At 42.6% G+C, this 16,103-nt stretch overlaps 2 protein-coding genes across 3 annotated transcripts in view; both read left to right on the forward strand.

Annotated features, from left to right (window-relative positions):
- LOC309702246 (uncharacterized protein) overlaps positions 1–16,103 on the forward strand; it is a 139,708-nt gene that overhangs the window by 55,902 nt on the left and 67,703 nt on the right. The window lies entirely within an intron of this gene.
- LOC309702340 (syncytin-A-like) lies at positions 271–2,858 on the forward strand. Of its 2 annotated transcripts, none has more exons than XM_082527027.1 (2): positions 271–879; positions 1,001–2,858. In XM_082527027.1, exons 1-2 carry the CDS (start codon positions 827–829, stop codon positions 1,887–1,889), a joined length of 942 nt encoding a protein of 313 aa, XP_082383153.1. In that variant the 5' UTR covers positions 271–826; the 3' UTR covers positions 1,890–2,858. The 2 variants fall into 2 exon arrangements, 1 of the variants encoding a protein (XP_082383153.1); XR_014275443.1 differs by lacking the exon at positions 271–879 and having other exon boundaries at positions 895–2,094; positions 2,139–2,858.

Genomic DNA, 16,103 nt, shown 5'->3' on the forward strand with positions numbered 1-16,103 from the left:
GCAGATACAATTTCAGTAGCAAAATGTATGTCTAAGTTGTAGGAAAATAAAGAGATGATTGTAAATGACGAAGAATGTAATGATGTCTATCAAGTGTCTTGCAGATCACAGCCCGGTGACTGGGTTCTGATCAAAGTGCTCCAAAGGAAAAACTGGAGCTTGCAAAATAGCGGAACGACCATCTTGCATCCATCAGAGCCAGTAAGTGAAGCCATCTAAACACAGCTGACGGCAGGCTTGCCCGCTTGTTGTGATCTCGCCCGGTGGAGGGGTCAGCTTTCCTGGCCGGGGGGTCTACTCGCGACAGGAGGGTGTGTTCCGTCATCATGAGGTGGTGGCTCTTATCAACTGCAGCGGCCCTGACCATGGCCGGGCTCCTCACCTTTGTTTTCATGAGGGACAACAAGTCACGCTATATGGAGAAAAGGCAGACACTGTATGACAAAGGAAAGTACACTAAGTTTCCCCATGGATACGCCACTAACTTCTGGTGGCAGTTTATGAACACTACAGCTCATTTGAATAACAAAACTGACTGCTATGCATGTACCCATATGCCCCTATCCTCACAGACGTCTGGCCTGTGGCCGTACAGCATACCTGAAGATCGCAGTTGGTGTCTGTTGGGCCTGGCAACACATCCAGGCTACGGTACTCTTTGGTCCAAAGCCAACTACAGCATCCCAGCAAAAGCAACCTGGAGGTCATCATCACTCACAAATGTGAACTGTTCCGGACAGACCTACCTACTGACCTGGCCCCAAGTCTCAGACCCACTGCCTGATGTAATTCTACTGAACAAACTGAACGCAGCGCAACTGCCAGTATGTGTGATGAACAATGGATCGCGGGCAGTGGGGGAGCTGCCTACTCACCTATGTAAGTCCATATACACTTTCTGCCCACCAAGGAACGAGAGGAAGTGTATGGCCTGTTCAATCAACGCTACCTGTGCCAGTAACACGACGCTGATGGGCCTAAACTGTCGCTCCGACTACAGCTACCGAATGCCACTACAAACAAAGACTCAGTACCAGACAGGATGTGCACGGACGGCACCCAGCAGCAGAGGAACCAGAGTTTTGGCTGACTGGTACTTCCTATGTGGCAACAAGGCTTATCTGTCACTCCCTGAAGGTTGGGGAGGTCTGTGCGCCCTGGTGGAATTATCAGATCACGTTTTCTTCATGCAAAGTGTTGCACATCACCCAAGCAGCCGGCAGAGACGTGAAGTGGACATCGCCTCCCCCAATTCTTTCGGCATTACCGTGGACACTGGAGTGCCGGGAGAGTTTCGCATCTGGGGAGGAGGAGTGAAATTCTTACAGAGCTTGATCCCCGGCATTGGAGTTGCCGAGGTGCGGGATCACGTGGAGATCAACCGATATGCTCTGCTACGACACATCAACTTGACTAAGACCCTGGGAACTGCCTTAGCAGGAGAACAGCAGGCCATCAGAACGATGGTGCTGCAGAACAGACTGACACTAGACCTGCTAACAGCATCACAAGGAGGAGTTTGCAAGCTGATCGGGGAAACATGTTGCACTTTTATCCCTGATGGATACGAAACTGGAGGAGACATTTATGAAGCTTTGCAGAATTTGACCGCTCTGCAAAAATATGTCACTGAACACACACCTGGAGCAGCTACAGCACAAAGCTGGCTGGACTGGCTGTTCAGCGGTTCATGGCTGGCTGCTGTAGCAAAGCCATTTTTTCTTCTAGGTCTCATCATGATAGCACTGCTCATATTAGTGTTGTGTGTGTTGCCATGCCTAAGAGTAATGATTTCACAGATGATAACAACTACAATGACTGCTTATGTTGCCGTGCCTGAAGAAGAACAACATCCCGTTGCAATTCTGTTAGAGGAGAACTTGTACTAGCTGCTAATAAATGACGTGGTGATTAAAAATGACTTGTCAAGTGATCATGCACTGATTAAAACATTAGTAGGTTATGCAAGTTTTCATGCTTTTATTTTTTTGAAGTCTTGACTTTTAAACATAAAGTTTTTCATTTTAATATGAAGTTTTCATTATTTTACACATAAAGTTTTCAATTTAAGGTTTGCATCATTTTAAGTATAAGGTTTCATGCTTGTATTTTTTGAAGTTTTCATTTTATAATATAAGGTTTTCATCCTTGTATTTTTTGAAGTTTTCATTTTACATATTAGGTTTTCATCATTTTTAAATATAAAGTTTTCATTTTACTTTTCACCCTTTTATTTTTTTGTAAGTTTTCGTTTTAAAATATATCCTTTATTTTTTGTAGTTTTAGTTTTATTATTTTTTCTTGTTTATTCCACTTGTTATTTCATTTACTATGATTTTCATTTACTATGTTTTTCTTTTTATTATTTTCTTTTGTTTTATTCTAGACCAAATGACTGCCATTTCTGCTATGCTGACATTTTGAAGATTTTGGAAATTAAAAATTGCCTAAGATACTTAATAAATAATTTTCATAGACAATTGTTGTATACATTTAAAATAAGTTAAACAGGAGGGAATGTTACAGGAAAAATGTTTCTATGTTTCTTTACCTTCTTTTAAATGTGCAAGCATGCCCTTTTGTCTATGGTTAGATTAGTTTAGAATTATCTTTTTAGACTTTCTCAGCAAAGACATACTGTTTTGGGACATATTGTTTTAGATTGTTTTATCTCTCACAGCCTTCTCCCAGCTCTCTGCTGACGAGACTAGCGCCACATATGGAGTTGTTTATTTTATTTGTTTTGTATTTTCTTATCCTGTTCTCACTGTCTTTCCTATAAAAATTACCAAGCCACTGTGCATGGTGTGAGTTGTTCTTAGCAGCTCACCCGTGTACACGTTTGATAAAGAAAGTAACTTTGTCTCATTGTGTCTTTATTTCTCCTGGGTCTTTTACAGAGTTTTCCCCCAACATATATGTATATGTATTATATTAGTATCATATATATCAGGTGCTGCTGCTTTCAGTCATTGTGCAAATGTGCTGTTTGTAAGCTTGTAAAGCTGCAGTCAGCTGAGACTGAAGAAGTCACCTGATCAGTGAGCAAACGTTTCTGAAAACGTCCAGATGAACAGAATCAACCTTTTGGGATCAGCCAGCAATGCAGCATCATTGTTGTTCAGCTTCAGAGGTTTGCAGGAATGAACTGATGACCAGAAACAGCTGCAAAGTCCAAGAAAATACCAGCTGGAGTTCAGCTGCATTTGAAGAAGTCAAAGAAAAGTAAGGATGGCAAAGGGCGACGTTTTCTTCCAAAGAGCTGCAAACATGGTCGACGCCTCATTAGAAGAATCATCTGGACATTTGTGAGGAACTCTAACCAAGAAAGCAACGTCACACAGATCCAACAGACAGTTTCCATGACTGCAAGTGTTGAGTGGAAAAATGCTACATTGCATTATTGCATCCTCTCACCACAGGAGGCGCTGTTGGCACCACTGATTGCTGATCAGCTGTTCTCTGATGATCTGATTGATACTGTGAATAACGGGACTCACTGAACTCTGTGACACAGTGAAGATTACAGAGTTTAACTTCACCCTTTAAGACTGACCACAGAACCAAGTCCGCCAGAGCTTTTGTTATATTTTTACATGCTGTGGAGCCATTTGTGGGAGCATTTCAAGTTGCTATACATCAATACAACTGTTATAGCCCTAATTTTAATAATATGTCTGCATTAAGTCCATAGTAACTACATAAACTGCAAAAACAACCTCTGCTCATCCATCTCTGTGTGTATCAGGATACATTTGGTTCATAATACACAGAAAAATCAGAGTTATTACCTGTAATAAATGTGAAAGATTCCTGCAGTGATAACCAGGCAGGACTGAAACACATCCAAGCTGTCACCACGGTAACAGCACCGTCCATCCACAGGTGAGGGGAGGAGCAAAAAGAGGGACTTTGACCATTTTATACTAAAAACACTCAACTAATGTTTCTAATATGAAACAAATAAGCCCACATTAATGTGAGCGTTTATTAAATAATAATAATGATGATTTCCTCCTGATCTCATTTCCACAGCAGAGAAAACTGTGGTGTATATTGAGGTGGAGGGTGTGGTCTGTGGCTCAGGTGTAGAGTGAGGGTGGGGTGCACCACAGCAGCATGCTGGGACTGCTGAGGGTGGAGGAGGGAGTGATGATGACATCAGAGCTGCAGCACAGAGACCAGTGAACACACAGTCTGTTCATCTTTGCATAGATACAATATACAGCACAATATTGAATGACAGACACGCTGTGGGAGCTTCCACAGATACACTGACGTCAGCATCCAGAGTCCTCCTGCTGCTCCCCCCTCAGAGCCCCGTGATCAGCACCAACACATTCAGTTAGATGACAGAGTCCAGCTGCAGCTAGAATCAGCTCCCCTCTGTGAACAACAGCACAGCGTCAGTGTTTCACACTCAGTGAAAGGAGGAAACAGCAGAAGAACACCATGTGTGCTACGTTTCCCAGGACACACTACAAACTGCACAAATACAGAGCAGCACGTGGAAGGACCTGGAGCTGCATTTACAGAGCTGCAGACAGCGTGATGTCCTGTATGGACAGGTGGAAGGAACCAAGTCCTCAGCTGGAACACTCGTGTTTGTCCACAGACAGGAAACACAGCAGGAAACTTCCTCACAGAAGTGCAGCTCATGGATAACACACTTCCTGTCAGTCAGAATGAGGCTGCAGCCAAACACAGAAAGGTGTTTTTGTCCAGATGAGCCCAGAGAAGAAACACGAGTGTTCACAGACATCAGAAGCTCAGAGAGGTGAAACATGAGGTTGGAGTCCTCGTCAGCATCCAGAAGAGCTGCTGTGAAACCCTGAGTACTCATGACAGACTCTGATGGCACAAACACATCATGATTCAAACAGAAAGACAAACATGGAGCTCCTGATCCTCCTGCATGAGAACAAGCTGACATGAGCGCTGTGTCTGAGAGTGTCTCCCTGTCACAGTGACAATAACACAGCTGCTGCTCACAGTCATTAAACTGACCTGAGGTCAGCTGTGCTCCTTACATATGAACCATGTGACCTCACATCAGTGCTGTGGATGACTGTAGTCATAGAAGAGTAGAGCTGTAGCAGGTGGTGTGAGGAGGAGGTGGTGTATTCTAGTTAACGCAGTACTGAAACACTCCAGCAGAGGGCGCTGTTAAGTCCTTATTGTAACACAGTTACTGTGTGCAGTTAGACTTCATACATAATCTGCACTTATTTCCATCAGACATGCTGTCAGGAAATGATTGGTTTCTATTGATTCTACTTCCTGTTGACTCGTTTGATGACAGTGAAACAATCACAGCTGATTGTGTGATGATGTAAACTGTCACTGTTACATTCAGTGTGTGTGACATCATGTTAGTGCAGGCTGATAACAGCCTGGTTCTGTTAGAAACACATGAACGTGTCCATAGATCAGTGTGTGTTTAACATGAGAGCTTCAGCCCTGCTGATGTGTTAAATAAAGACATGCAGGAAAACTGATGAGACTCTGAAATAACTCTTTATATTTATAATGTAACTCTGCATCAAAAGAACAACAAAGGATCCCAGACAGGTTTCTGTGAACAAAGACCATTCTGATGTTTCTGTGTTTCTAACACTTTGACATTATTAGTAAACAGACTGCAGTGAGCAGCATTTATAAAGAGCTTCTATATAAAGATATGACAGCTGTTTGACAAGTTTATCACTCTGTGTTTGGACCTGATCAGTCCAGCTGTTTACTTGAAACATGTTCATTTACCTGTTCTGTTATATTCATGTTCTTGTCTCTGTTGAAAACACATTTTAATGTCCCTCAGATTTTTCTCCCAGATGAATAAATATAAAAATGACACAAACTGACTGCAGCTACTTTTTGTCCTTTCTGTCAAAAACCTTCATGTGACTCATGAGAGACACGTTTCAGCTGTTTGTGACAGATCAGAGGCCAACAAGTCATTTATAACACTTTCCATCATTGTTTAAAGTTCTCAGTGTTTCTGTGTTGCTGCGTATAGGATCTCCCAGCATCATCACTGTGCTGTCCAATCATTGTGTGCGAGGTTACCCTTATAGTGCGATGTGTGTTTGCACAAAGAGAAGCATGTGTGTCAAATATAAATAAGCACAGAACAGAAACAGCTGCTCGTTTCTTCTGTTTAGAGTCAAGTTAGTGTTTTGTGTCTTTGTTTGAGGCCTGATGTCGAGCAGAGGTGTGTGTAACTGCACTGCTCTGTTATATGTGTGAAGTGTGTGCTTCTCTTCAGCATCATCTTTGTCACTGCTGATTCCTTTGTGTCATCATGTGTTGAGAAGAGAGAACAGTTATAACGGAGGAGCAAAAGGAAGCCCTGAAATCTGCATCAACAAGGAAGTGTTGGCTCACCAGTGATCCCAGCAGAGCCACTGGTTTGGCTCCAGTTGTTACAGATTCAATGATGTTGTTGCTACAGATACATGTCAGCATCTTTATTGAATTTAATATGAAGCAGAAATGGTGTCATTAGGAGAAGAAGAGGAGAACAAGTCCGGCGAGGAGGCAGCAGCTCTTAAAGATGAAACAGCAGCTCAGCCCTGAGCTCAGAGAGCTGCACATGAAAAAGCTCCTCAAGCAGATCCTGTCAGAGGTTTGTCATCAACAGGAGGAACTGTTCACATCATAGGATGAAGATGCTGTCAGCTGGATGAAGAAGGTTATTTAATGCAAACGTTCACACTGAAGTCAAATTGTTGTCGTGTTGAACAGATTCATGTACTGATCGTCTCCAGAATGTTAGAAGAGCTTCAATGAATCATTAGAAACAACTTACAGCTGCACAGCTGTGTCAAACACATCTGTGTGTCATTGTGGGATTGTTGTGTTTCTACATGTGACACACGTCTAAAACATGCACACAATCTGAACACAAACAGGGACTCATGTGTTCCCACAGCCAGATGCTGAGAGCCATTTCCTTGTAGTCCTGTGTCTACATACATGAACCATTAGATGTTATTGGAATGATTGTCAGCTCTGATAGTTTCATGTGTGTTTAGCTGGACGCTGTTTGATCCTCGACATGTTTAAAGGTGTCCAGTCCTGAGACACTGGGGCTGGAAACAGCTGTGATGTCATTGGACTGTCACACAGACAGAAGTGCATGAAGTGAGCAGCCGAGGAGCCGCTGATGTTTTGGATTCAACAGCATTTGAAAGGTCGACACAGACACATTTGCACACAGAAAGCTGAATCTGTCATATGCCACAGTGAACTCACTGTTCAGGGTTTTTCAGGAAGCTTCTTAACTGCCTCTGCTGCCAAACAAGCAGCTGATGTCCTTGAGAAGAAGCTGAAGAAGTCTTCAACAACAAATACAGGAAGTGGACTTTCAAATACTAGATTCACTTTAGACTCACAGAGAAATGACTCAACCAGCTGTGTTTGACTCTATGAAAGGTCAGTGTGTGTCTGCACACAGACTGTTGTGTTGGACTGTTATTCAGTTGTCTGCTGAATGTTTTCAAATGTCTGCATCTCAGCTGTGATGAGGCTGGGGGTCATGGGAGGCCACCGTAGCAGCCTCTTCAACATCATGACATCATCATAAATGCTGCTGGACTGTCTGATGGGCTGATGGTGAAAAAGCCGTCGGGAAGGAAACAGAAGACATTTCAGAGGCTGCAGCAGATTTCTTTGATTCGGGGCCTTTTTCAGCTTTATTGGACAGAGCAGTGAAGATAAGTGACAGCAAAGCAGAGAGAAAGGGGGCGTGGCCCGGGTCAAAGCCAGGCCAGCTGCTCTCCACCTCGTGGTCACCTGCTCATCCTAGTGAGCTCCACCAGCAGCCCTTTCACACACTTTACACTGTCAAACACTGTGTGTGGACCTCAGCTAACAACAGGCTGCATTTAAGTCTGGACTACATGCTTTTATATTGTTTTTATTCCATCAGCAGCTCAACATCATGAGCAGCTTTGACATAAAGACATCAAACTCAAGCTGACTTTAAACTACTTTTAATACAGGGGCTCAAAAACAACAACATCTTTATTATATATCAGGACACAAAGTCATTTCATCTCAAAGGGAAACAGCTTTATTTGGAATAACCAGCACTATCAACTGGTTTGGGATCTCCACCAGTTTCATGTCTTTGCAGCTTCTCCAACAAAGTTCCTGTAAAATCAGCATGTTTGTCTTTATTGGTTTGATAGTGATTGATTATTCAGTCCCAATCTGCTGTCATCTAAAGAACAAAATGATGTTTCTATGAGTCACAAAGCTCCAGATGTTGTCGGCTTCACAAAGAAAACAAAGAACTTAAACACAAAGTGTTTGGAGCCAAAATGTTCCCAAGCTGCTCTTTTTGAAATGGCAGAGGTACAGTGGTGTCTAACAGCACACTGTGGAAGGCAAACATGTTATTGTTGGATGAAACTTCATGAATCCTTTGTAGATTTGAGCTGTTGGAGCCTTTCTTTTCTCTTCAGGTGTACAGATGCTGAGGAGGCAGGTGAAGCAGGTGGAGCTGTTGTGATGCTGGCAGAGGGTGTGTCTTAGTAACTCTGTGAGGCACAACTGGATCCAACATTGTGGATGTGTTGATGTTGGAGCCATTAAGAGTCTCTGGCCACACTGTAGGATTTCCCTTTGATCCACTGTGGGGGCATTTTGGAGTCTGTCAGTGAAACTCTTCATGTTTGTGTTTGACTCCAGTTTATAGAAACAGAGAAATGTGTCATGCTTTTGTTCGGCCTCCACAAATACACACATTTGTTCATTGGTTGGACTTTTTGGAAGGAGACACATTGAAAACCATGTTAATAAGATCTTGTTGTTTCCTGTGGATCCGACACAGAGAGTGGACTTCAGACAGAAAGCGTGGAAGAGATTTTAGAGGCCGTGTGTGGCAACAGGAAGTTTCTGTGTGTTTGCTGATCTTACATGTGGAAAACAACACGTGATGTTTGTGAAGTTCTACAATGATCATTGTTCTCACAGCATTTTGAGTGGGAACAGTTCAAACTGGGAGTAGTGGGAGTTATTTACTGATTGAAACAAGCTGAATGTTTCTGTGACGATGAAGATCAGCAGCTCAGCTGATCAATGAACTGACATCTATCAGTCGTTTCATGAGATGAAGTCATCAGCAGACATTTGTTCTGACTGTGTGATGAATGTCAGAACGTCAGGGCTCTGCTTTAGTCACTGCTTGATGATCATTGGCTCATTGTTGAATCCAGGGGCCCAGTCTGACCTCTGACCTTTGCTGCAGGTCTTCTGTGTTATCTCCACTTTCATGTCTGATCTTCTGCTGTATCGTCCAAAATAAACATCTGGATCATTTCCAACACTTCAGCAGATCTTTAGATTGGGCAGTGCAGCACAGAATAACACATATTGTACTATACTGCCCACTTCCTGATCTTATTGGATCTGTGTGTGAGGTTGGTGAAGGAAACACATGTTTACTGAGTGAGTCGCTGCCATTAGGAACTAGTTTTTATATCACAGCCTGGAAATCACACAGGACCATTTCTGCAAGTGAAAAGTCGTCATTGGAGGAAAATGATTGTGTAGTTTGTGCGACTGAAGAATTGTCCCAACTACATGTGCTGCTGACCCTTGACCTTTTCTTTAGGTGCACAGAGGAGTCTGTGGGAACATCCAGAACTGAGGCATCTTGTGTACAAACGTGTTCAGACCAGATGTCAAATGATGTCAGATGTCATCCGTGAATGGATGCAACTGTGGATCGTTCCAATAAAATGAGGCAGTTTTGTAAGTACAAGCCCACTACAACCCATCATCAACATTTTAAATTACATTATACATCTTCACTGATATAAAGCACCACTATTTTAACCTGATTCACTTTTTCCACCCTAACAGTTCATTCCTCAAATCAAACAAGATATTTGACCCTAAAAAAATGCATCAACAAATAATTTTGTAATAAAATATTTATTCTTCAACTTTTACAAGTGAAATCAAACAAGTGTGTTTAAGAGTGAAACCAGAGTGGAAGCTGCTCATATAGAGTCCAACCCAGGCTAAAGTAAGCTGAGTAGAGCAGCACCATCAAAGTGTCGGCTCTCTGAACACGGTGCAAGATCGCCATCTGCAGGACAAAACTAGTTTTTCTCGCCCTCCTCGTCAACATCAAGATGATGTCATCGTACAGCAACTGATTCCCTGTCCGTCTGGAACAAAGCATTTACATTAAAAAAGACATTTACAGAAAATACAAACACCAACAACACATCTCATCATCACATGATATTTTATTATTTATTATATTATATATTTTTATTGTACCATCAACATCAACAAACACCAGCATATTTTCTTTGAGATTGAGTAGAGTGGACCTTTCCCTTGGTTCACTTCCTGCTCGCAGCATCAGCTGACCTCTGACTTCCTGGTTAAGGTCTCTCAGCGTTGACTGGAATATCAAATCGGACTCACACCATGTTCTTGTAATGTGGTCATGTCTGTCCGCTGTTTGAAGAGCATCTCTGGCCTAAACACAATAGGAAGAACAACAACACGGCAAAAAAAAAAACAACACATTTCCATATTAGATGAAGGGCACCGTAACTGGAAATGGTAACATTCATCTGATGCTGCTTTGGATTTATCTTCTGTTTTAGACCAACTTTGATCACTTCGAGCCATCTTAAGTCCGTTTGTTCTAACTTCTCACTAACATCTCGTATGATTTCAGATCCCTGCTGTTCCCCAGCTGCCCTGTAGGTTTGTGCTTTGACCTCCAGAGGGCGACAAATCAGCACAGACAGAGAGCTCCATTCAAACTTTGCTGCCATCAGGAATAATTCTTCAAATATAATCATCAGTGTTTGAGCAGTTATGATATCAGGGACAATCTAGACATGTGTGACAATACTGAACATGTCACATGACACACCTCAAACATCATGTGATCCACTCTCAGTCTGCACTTTCATTCATGACTTCAACAGGTTGAAATGAGCTTTGAAGAAACATTCAGTGAAATAAATCTTTCATGGATTCATGTGAGCAGCAGATGAACTTTACAAAGAATCAGTGGATTTATCTTCTGTTTTAGATCAACTTTGATCACTTCGAGCCATCTTAAGTCCGTTTGTTCTTCTCACTCACTAACGTCTCGTATGATTTCAGATCCCTGCTGTTCCCCAGCTGCCCTGTAGGTGGCCTCAGTGTGTCTCACACCATTTACAGATGATTACAGGTCGTTTACAGTTCAAACAGGTCCAACATAAGAAATATGCAGAAAATATCCTGCTATAACAGTTTGGGTCAAAGTGCAGATGTTCCAGATGTTCTGAGTCTGTCTGTGTTTCATGTTAACATGTAGATGTTGGACCAAAGTGAAGCTTTTTGATGTGACAGCAGGAATGTGAAGTGTAACTCTGAGCTGTAGGAAATGAAACTAAACGCACTTTTTCTCCTTTATTTATAGGAAAGTGTAGGAGAGCAACAGATGAACAAGCGTTACTGTAACAGGAAACATCAGAGGACCTTTATGTTCATCATCATCACTGTTTCCTTGTTCTGTCACAAACACACAACACTTCCTGCTCTCTCTCTGATGGATCTGATTGGCTGTTTCATTCACAGGAGGTCAGGGCGTCACACAAACAGCTTTAACTGCACAACGACACACTTTAAATCATCTGCAGACAAACCTGTGTGTTTGATTTATGAAGAAATAATAAAGACGTGTGTACAGCTGTCCATGAAGCAGCTTCTCACACAAACTCTGACACTTCAGCCACTTTAATTCCTGCAAAGCTGCGTAATAAAGAGCTGTGACTGCTATGAGCTGCTGATGATGACTGCATGAAGCTCTCAGCTGAAGCTTCTTTCATTTATTTTAATGTTAATGTCGCCTTTTTAAGTCTGTGTGAGGATTTTAATGACACACATTAAAGGAGCTTCTTTGATTAGAACCAAATTCATGTTGATTTTCAGCCTGAAATGATAAAAACTTTAATAATTCTGTTTATAATCATCAACCTGGAGACTAATGAAAAGTATAATAGTGAAAAAAAGCCTTTATTATTTGAGTAATGCCTGAATCTGCTCAGAGACAACACAGAGGTGTTGATGACAGTTTGACATTAACTGAATTAAAAACTAGGGCTGTCAAATGATTAAAATTTTTAATCAGATTAATCACAGCCTAAAAATTAATTAATCATGATTAATTGCAACTCGAAATATGACCAAAATGTGTGCAAACATACGGACAGATAGCGGATTTTTACACACTTGTTAGTGTTATTTAATGCTAAGACCACGCTGAGTGGCCTGCGTTCACTCAGCGTGGTCTGACGTAGGCTGGGTGTTGTGCTGGAAGCGAATTAATCACAGCCTAAAAATTGATTAATCGCAACTCGAAATATATGTGTATATGTGTAAAAATCGGGACAGATAGTGGTTTTTAACACACTTGTTTGTTTTATTTATTATTAATTGTGAGTACAAACAGTACAAGCAGAACAGGGCTTCAAATAATTGTGAGGGATTTTTACTGAATGTTTTCCACCCGTTTAAATCTAGCACATTGTTTTATCCATATACATCTTCAAGTTCACAGAACATAGGCCTAATTCAACAGGCAAAATAGAAAAAATCTCCAATCATCCTTTTGGGTAAGGTAGATTAGTGCAAAAAAATATGAACAACAGTGAAAAGTATTGTTTAAATCACATTCAACCATAGAACAAGCTCTAAACACACGGTCCTCTGGTCTACTCATCCTTCAGCCAGTTGCTGAGACAAACCAACTTGTCCACGTTCTCTGAGTGCAGAGCAGACCTCTTCTTGTTCACAATGTGCCCTGCTACAGAGAACAGCCTCTCACAGGGCACTGTGGAGGCAGGAGTGGCCAGGTATCTGCGAGCAAGGCGGGCCAGCTGGCTGTGGGCTCCTGCATGAGCTGCCCACCACTGTAAGGGACAGTCCTCTAAGGCAGTGCAGGGCTCTGCTCTGTAGCGCTGTATGGCTCTGTCCTGCTGTACCTCCTCCTCTGACTCAGAGTCAGAGTCCATCTGCAGCAGGCTCAGCCTCTTCTTGGCTGGACCTTCTTCTGCAGTGTGTGATCTTCTAGGAGAGTCTTCATGCAGCATGCCTGCCAGTGTGGTCCACACTGCTTCTCTGTCAGTCTTGGGCACACTGCGTAGGTCTTTAAAACGTGGGTCCAGTGCAGTTGCGATCTGGAGCCATGCATAGTTGGTATGTTCCTGGCGGGAAGCAAGGTCTTCCTTAAACTTCTCTTTAAACCTCACCACATATGCAGGGTCCTCATCAGTTACTTCCATGACACGGCGCAGGTGGCAGAAGGCTGGTAGAACTACAGAGCAGGAGACGTAGGCCTCTCCTCCCAGCAGTTCAGTCACATATCTGCAGTGGAATACACACACACACACACACACACACACACACACACACACACACACGCACACACACACACACACACACACACACACACACACAGATAAGACAGCAAATTAAAAAAAGCTTTTTATTACTAGGTATTAAGACATTTTCATAATAACAAAACTGATTTAAGATGTATGTTTGATACATTTAATCTAAACCTACAATTATGGTCACAATGACAGGCTCACCTGCAGGGCTCTAGAAGTGTCTCCAGTCTCTGGAGTTTGTCCCACTCTGGAGGCGTCAGGAGGACAAGTTTATGCTTTTGTTTATCCAGAGTCGCGGTTACTGCAGTTTGGTTGCGGATCAAGCGCTTCACCATCTCCAGCGTGGAGTTCCAGCGTGTAGGCACGTCCTGGGCCAACGGCTCCTGCTTGCGCCCCAGTGACACCTGCTCTGCGTTCAGCTCTGCTGTGTTTGCTGGGCTGTGCTTAAAATGGCCAACAATTTTGCGGCATTTGGCCAGCGCAGTGACAAAGCCACTGTCTGCGAGACTCACTGTGATGCATCTCTGTAGAATGTGCGCGGTACACGGCATGTGATTGAATGGCATGATGCGAGCCGCAGCGATCATATTGCGCGCACTGTCCGTGCCTACTGTTGTCACCTTCTCCTCAATTCTCCACCTGCGAGCAACAGTCTGGAACTGCTCTGCACAAGCCTCCGCAAAGTGCCGCTCTTCCGTTTTCATTATAGTCAGCGCAAAGGATGTCAGACCCCAGGCTTCTCGCTGGGGGCTTGTAGGACGCGTCCTGAGATGCAACCTTTAAAACATCCGCAAAGCCCTTGTCCTCCACAATGCTTAGTGGTCTACAGTCCTTTACTATCCATTTGGCTATATTGTCGGTCAGTTTGTCCAAAGAAGACTTACCGAGTGGCCTGCGTTCACTAAGAGTGGTCTGACGCAGGCCGGGTGAAGCTGCTGCCCCGACAAACGCGTGTTTGGCATTAAGGTGGTATTTTAAGGTCGAATTTGAACGGTGAAATTGAAACTCTTTACTACAGTGAGTGCAAATTACAACGCGTTTGTTTATTGTCCCATCTATGTTCTTCTTGTATTTGAATTCCCCATCCAGAAGGCCATCCTGTTCCTGCTTCTCCATTTTCAGTGGCGCGGTAAACAAATCAAGTGGAATTATGGGAGCGACTTTTTTTTTTTTATCTGCGTGTTGCGCTAAATAGTTAAATATTCTAACGTAATTAATTCCAAAATTTAATTATCGCAATTAACGCGTTAATTTCGACAGCTATATTAAAAACAAAGTGCTCTTATTGTGAAAATCTGCCTCCTACTTCTTTAAATCATTTTTATGTATTTTTTAACGTCACAGTGAAACATTGAGGCATTAATCTGACACAGTTTGATCAGCAGCTGTGTTTTCACTGACGTTTCACTTTGATTTGTTCAGACTGAGCAGAGAGGATCGGTTCTCTGTGTGCGCACTGCTGAGAAACAGAAGCTCATTTCTGCTGTTTCATGAAAAGTGTTATGGAGGAACAAGAAGTTCAGCCTCTAAACTCTCAGCGTGAGGACTGAGTGAAGAGTTTCAGAGCAGAGAGTTTTGGCTCACAGCTTTTAGCGTCTACACAAAGAGACGATTACGCACTTGATCTGAGAACATCTCCACCTCCTACAAACAAACTCTCCTACGAGCAGCTGTCAAAACCACAACAGGCAGAAGACTGGATTTCTTCAGGTCAGATTTACTGCAGTTTGCATAAATTGTGTGTCACAGACATTGTAGTTCACATTTGTGTGACTCGTTTAAATCTTCTCCTCCTGAAAGTGAAACTCTTAAAAACACATCAGGCCACAACCTGCTGCAGGTTGTGCAGCAGGTTGTGGACATCGATTCATTAATGTTGAATTCTCTGCAGCTGCTCTGTTGCCATGTTGTTGCAGTACCGTATTTTCACGACCATAAGGCGCACTTAAAAGTCTTAGATTTTCTTCAAAAAGTGCGGCGCGCCCTATAGCGCAGTGCCCCCTATGTGTTGTAAGGAGGACGTAGTAGAGAACACCATGAGAACGTTAAAGGGTGAAGTGTGGGCGTTGATCGTATATACCGGGACAATCGCACATACGTGTATAAAAGAACAGGTATGTGCGTTATGCAGGACATCGTTGTTTTAACAACCTTGAAAATGGCAAAGAGACACGCTTGCGAAGCACAGTTTAAACTGAAGGCCATCAGCTACGCGGAGGAACATGGAAATCGAGCAGCGGCGAGAGAATTTAAGGTTAATTTAATGAATCGATGGTTCGCAAGTGGAGGAAGCTGGAAAACAAGCTCCGACAGGTCAAGAATACGCAGCTGAGTTTCCGCGGACATAAGGCGATTGATAGAGGATTTTTATGAAATACAATATAATCAAGTGTGTTTTATTTTCTAGTGTTCATATATTTTCACATAACCAAGCCTATTGTTAAACAAAACACAATGCATTCCTTACTTCAGTGTTTGAGATGTTTGACAAGACAGGATATACATGCATTCTTTACTTCAGTGTCTGTGATGTCAGATAAGCATGAATACTGCTGTGTCGTTATTTTTCAGTTTGTGTGCAGAGGTTAGATAGCTAAGACAATGCCTGAGCTCTCCCCTTTCCGTTAAAAGAGGAAGTGCTATGTAATCCATTTTGAACTATAAATAAAGCAAGCAGCCTGTACTCGT

This window comes from Aulonocara stuartgranti (genome assembly GCF_965226115.1).
Source record: "Aulonocara stuartgranti genome assembly, chromosome: 3".
Taxonomy (NCBI): domain Eukaryota; kingdom Metazoa; phylum Chordata; class Actinopteri; order Cichliformes; family Cichlidae; genus Aulonocara; species Aulonocara stuartgranti.